General features: G+C 46.0%; 1 protein-coding gene across 1 annotated transcript; it reads right to left on the reverse strand.

The window, feature by feature from the left end:
• Positions 1-1693: 1693 nt before the first annotated feature.
• On the reverse strand, positions 1694-2824 carry LOC123440267. Its single transcript, XM_045116843.1, has one exon. It carries the CDS (start codon positions 2491-2493, stop codon positions 1951-1953), a length of 543 nt encoding a protein of 180 aa, XP_044972778.1. The 5' UTR covers positions 2494-2824; the 3' UTR covers positions 1694-1950.
• Positions 2825-5447: the final 2623 nt, after the last annotated feature.

Genomic DNA, 5447 nt, shown 5'->3' on the forward strand with positions numbered 1-5447 from the left:
CAAGGAGAACTCACTAGCATGCAATTCATGGAACATAGTCATCAAGTCGTGCTTAATGACATCCCAAATTTTCTCTGCGGGAAGCCCATCTGGATCGTGCGCCTTATTATCTTACATATTGAAAACAACACCATGAACCTCTTCATCCAAAAAAGGTGTTGTTAAGAATTCATTTCTCAACCGCGGAAACGTGAGGGATATCCACGGGTGGCCCAAACAAGTTTTTCTAAAACTTAGTAATATAGGCCTTGAGCGATGCTTGCCCCTCAATTTTTCCTTCATCCTGCTCCAAGAAAACAATCCGTTTCTTCCTATGTTTTCCATTAGCGATCATTTGGAAATACTTAGCATTGTTATCTCCAAACAAGACATCAGAAACTTTTGCTCTTTGGTACCATTTGAGTTCTTACTCCCGAAGAAGTTTGGCGAGCTAATCTCGTGACTCAGAGAGATGTTCTCTCTCAATCTCCGACAAGTAGCGTACCTCAGCAGTTATATCCAAGTCATTGACGATGTATTAAAGAATCCATTTTTCTTGCTTATAAGTGCCACTGAGATGGGCTGCCCAACTCCTCAGATCCTTAGCTGGATAGAGTTACAACCCTTAGCTGGACGATTCCAGATCTGTACAACACGATCGTACAAATCCTCACGTGTGAACCATCTTAGTTCAAGCTTGAACTGCTTTTAGTTCCCAATGAAAGCAGCTGACCCAATGTCAAGCAACATAGGTGTATGGTCCAAAACACCCCTATCATGGGCATCTACAGTAACCAGCGGGTACTTAGCTTCCCACTTCGTGGTCATTAAGACCCTATCCAGCTTCTCCTAAGTTGGATTCGGAAGAGTGCTTGCCCAAGTATATTGTCTCCTCGTTAAGGCAATTTCTCTTAGATCAAAGCTATCAACTACTTCCTCCGTCCCAAAATAAGTGTCTCAACTTTATACTAGTTTTAGTACAAATTTATACTAAGCTTGAGACAGTTATTTTGGGACGGAGGGAGTATAACATTGAAAAGAAGTGGCCAATGGTCATTGCACCTATTATTGCTTTTCTCACTATTACTCCTCAAAATATTGAAGTCACCCCAATTAGTGTGGGGAAGGAATTCTGTTGACAAGCATGAAGAAGCTCTACTAAAAAGCCTGCTTTAAAGTCATCTTGTCCATAGACGGTCATAAGGATCCATTTGAAGTTATACTCCTTGTTGTGTAAATCCCAAGTAAAACAACACCAGATTTGCCTCGAGAGGAAGCAAATGCCAAACGAAATCTGCACCTCAAGGGAGTCGGTTAAGATTCGTTTTTAACATGTCACTCTTCCCTGTCTCAAGTAAGGCAATAAAGTCAAGATTATTATCCCTAATGCCATCAGCAACATACCGATATTTAGCCAAGTCTCCGAGACCTCTTCAATTCCAGAAGATACCTTCATCGGAGACATTTTTTTTCTTGTTACTCTTGTCTTTTTTTTTTCTAAAGCCGACTTAGATTCTCAAGGGGTAGCTATTAAGTCACAAATTTAGCACTGTTAATATTTTCATTTGGATCTTTTCTTCTCTTTGTCCATTTAATGCTCAAGAAAATAACAGAACCTTCAGTTACAGACAAATAAGCAAGCAATCAACAGTTCCATACTCGTTCCAGACATAATAAACAACCTATAAAACACAACTCTGACACGGTCGCAAGCAGAAATAAATTTGTCCAATCACGTGAGGGACTCATGCTCTCTTCAGCAAATTCAGGTCGTGCTAAATTTGCAAAATTCAGACATGACATGCAAGGCCCACGGTCCAATCTGCCGTGGCCCACGGGCATCCACAAGACTAGACGGAAACACTGTTCACGGCTCACACACACTTGTAGGTTCTTGCTCAAAAAAACCTTAAAAAAATTACTTCTAGCTCAGAAAAAGAAAAGGCTCACAGTCACAGCCTCACACACATCTCACTCCCACAATGGACTGACGTACGGTTGCTCCGCGCACGCCTCGCCGCCGTAGGAGGGGTAAAAGGAGCAGTAGCTTCCCCCTTCGTCCCACTCCAAGGCCATGCCGTCCGAGTACCACTCCCCCACGCAGTCGCCGTTGAAGAAGCCAAAGGCGGCGGGCTCCATCTCCTCCGCCCAGTACCCCACGGCGCTGCCGACGTCGTCCAGGACGTACGGCCCCGGCGAGCACCCGCAGCAGTCGAAGCCGGACGCAACGATGCCGTCGAGCCCGCAGTCCTCGCAGCCCGCCTCCTGGCGCGGGTGGATGGAGTTCAGCTCCCGCAGGCCGTCGTCGACCCAGCATTCGCCGACGTCGTCGGCCGGGAAGCCGAGCTGGTGACGCTTGCTGCGCGCTGCTGCCGCCTCCTCCCCCTCTTCCTCTTCCTTGGCGGCGAGCGACGCGTCCGGGAGCTCGCGGAGCAGCTCAGCGCCATCGACCCCCTCCGGTACCTCCGTGGCGCAGTGCTCCCGCCCCTGCTGCAGCTCCACGACGCACTCCATACTGAACGAGTAATTCCAACTTGCTCGTTCCTTTGTGTGCACTGTGCAGAGGAGAGGAAAATGTTTTTACTGTGGTGTTTTGATCATGGCAGGGTGGTGTGATGTGATGAAGTGCGAAGCGTTTTATAGCGCGGGGTGGGTGGTGCGACGTGCCAGCTGTGTGGGTGCCGAATTGATCGGCACGATGGATGGCATGCACATACGGACCGCACACCAGCATTGATGGCTGGTACTGCTTGGCCTGATCAAGCATCGATTTATTTGTAACAGAGCGACCTAGGGCGCGTTTGATTACCTCCATCGCTTTTATAACTTGCATATTTGTCTTACTGAACATATTCGAGCAAAAAATTAACACGTGCATGTTAATTGGTTGCATGCATTTTTTTTAATCACGTGGCGGAACGGAAGGCATGTTTGGTTGTTGCATGGTTTAAAACAAAATACACGTTGTTTGGTTATATCCACGACAATACTGTGGTAACCTCCTCCTTGATGTGATGAGGTTACTAGAGACACAAAAATAAAGCAACCAGAACAAACTTTAACACACATCAAAGTTTAACCACACACAAAAATTTAACATAATACGAATAGTCTTAAACGGTACCGCAACACATAGTCTTAAACAAACAACCAACAACTTAACTAGGAACGAGAAATCATTTAGATGGTCACAACGAAGGCCTCGTCGTGCTTGTTGCATTTGGTGACCATCTAATACATGCCGTCGTCATTGAAGACGATCACCTTCATGGTGTTCAGGATGAGAAACTTGAAAGTCAACATGTACCCGATCTTGACCTGGTGAACGACGACAAAGGTGGCCCAACCCTAATCAAGGGTGACCCTGCCGTCGACCACTGATGTGTACTACACAACTTTGTTCTTGTAGACATTGTTGGGCCTCCAAGTGCAGAGTTTTGTAGGAGAACAACAAATTCCCCTCAAGTGAATGACCTAAAGTTTATCAATGCATGGGAGGTGTAGGATGAAGATTGAAAGGATCGATATGGTTGACTAGAGGGGGGGGGGGTGAATAGGCAACTAACAAAATTTAAACTTTTCTTTAAAAAAAATAGGTTTAGCAACAAATAGGTTGTCTAGATATGCAACTAAATGAGCAACCTATATGATGCTAACAACAACAATAATAAGAAAGAATTAAATACAAGTAAAGGTAAGAAATAACCACAAGTGGAACCGATGAAGACGAATATGTGTTTCCGAAGTTCCTTCCCATTGAGGGGAAGTACGTCTCCGTTGGAGCGGTGTGGAGGCACAATACTCCCCAAGATGCCACTAAGGCCACCGTATTCTCCTCACGCCCTCAAACAATGCGAGGTGACGTGATTCCACTAAGTGGTGCCCTTGAAGGCGGCGACCGAACCTTTACAAATAAGGTTGGGGCAATCACCACAACTTAATTGGAGGCTCCCAACAAGACCACGAAGCTTCACCATAATGGAATATGGCTTCGAGATGACCTCAACAGTCTAGGGTGCTCAAACATCCAAGAGTAACAAGATCCGCGAGGGATTAGTGGGGGAATCAAATTCTCTTAGTGGAAGTGTAGCAAGGCCCTCTCAACCAAACCCTAGAATATCAACAAGTTTTGTTGGCTAGGGAGAGAGATCGGGTTAAAATGGAGGTTGGAGCAACAATGGAGCTTTGAGGGAAAAAGTCGAGGTTCTCTGGAAAGAAGAAGCCCTTTATATAGTGGGGGAAGGAATCTGCCCGTTACCCACCCCCTCTGCACGAGCCAGAGCGGTACTACCGCACAAGCAGAGGGAGGCCGAGCCACAAATGAGGGAGGGCCGCTAGTATCGCTCAGAGCGGTAGTAACAAGCGGTAGTATCGCCCTGCGGGCGGTACTACCACCCAGTACTACCGCAAAGTCCGACGACAAAAGTGTTCGCACTTCTGAGCAGCGGTACAGGCAACGGTACCAGCAGAGCACTACCGCCGGCCCGGGCGATACTACCGCCCGCCCGGGCGGTACTACCAGTGATAAGAGGTAGTACCACTCCTAGGAGTGGTACTACCGCTCTGGGCTGGCCGTTGCACAATATTCCTCCTTATTCATCACCTCTTTCTCGCCCATCTTGGTGTCTTGCTAGCTTGTACTCATTGTTTTTCTCTCGTGCTTTCGTCTGGTTGGGTTTTTTTATCTCAGGAGGTGGCAGCTCTGCTCCTCAGGAGCGTAGGACAAATCCCATCCATGGCAGCGCGAAGAGGTACCGTTCATCTGAGGTTGATATGTAAGTGCATCTAGTGCCCCTTAGTGATTTTGGTGGTCTGAAGACTTATAGGTTAAGTATCTAATGTGTTCATGAGTGTACACATGATCTCTAAGTCATTGAGGAGTTTGAAATATTCGATGAATATCGACCCCTAAAAATGTATATCTTTGGCTGAAGAATTTGGTCTTCTGTTGAAGAATTGAATCACGAAGAAATTGCGATGAAATTGATATTCCTCATGAAGATATTGAAGATGAGAAATTCGGTGTGTCCTAGAGAAAATCAATCTGAAGACTTTGAAGCATGAAGATTTATTCTTTCTGTTTTATTTTCTTCACTCTTGAGTCATAGGAACACCATACTGTTAAAGGGGGTCGAGGTAACACTTCGGAATGAATTTACTCATGATGCTCAATCCAAGCCTAATCCTACCAAAAGCCTCATGTGAGGAATATGAGATACATGAGGACTCTCACAGTTGAGGGTCCCGACCGTTACTGCAATTCATGCCACATCACTGATCTTATCCACACCAACGATCATATTATTTAAGGGCATTAATGTCAAATCATGTCGGGATGCTCCCAAGCTATAAATAGCCGCCCCCACAACCATTAGCTGGTTGGCTGCTCCGTTAGAAACTGACACTTGTCATAAGAGCAACCCAAATTCCTCAGAGTCTTCGAGAGTAATTCATCAGTGAGGAAATAC

Source organism: Hordeum vulgare, chromosome 3H (genome assembly GCF_904849725.1).
Source record: "Hordeum vulgare subsp. vulgare chromosome 3H, MorexV3_pseudomolecules_assembly, whole genome shotgun sequence".
In the NCBI taxonomy this organism is placed as follows: Eukaryota; Viridiplantae; Streptophyta; class Magnoliopsida; order Poales; family Poaceae; genus Hordeum; species Hordeum vulgare.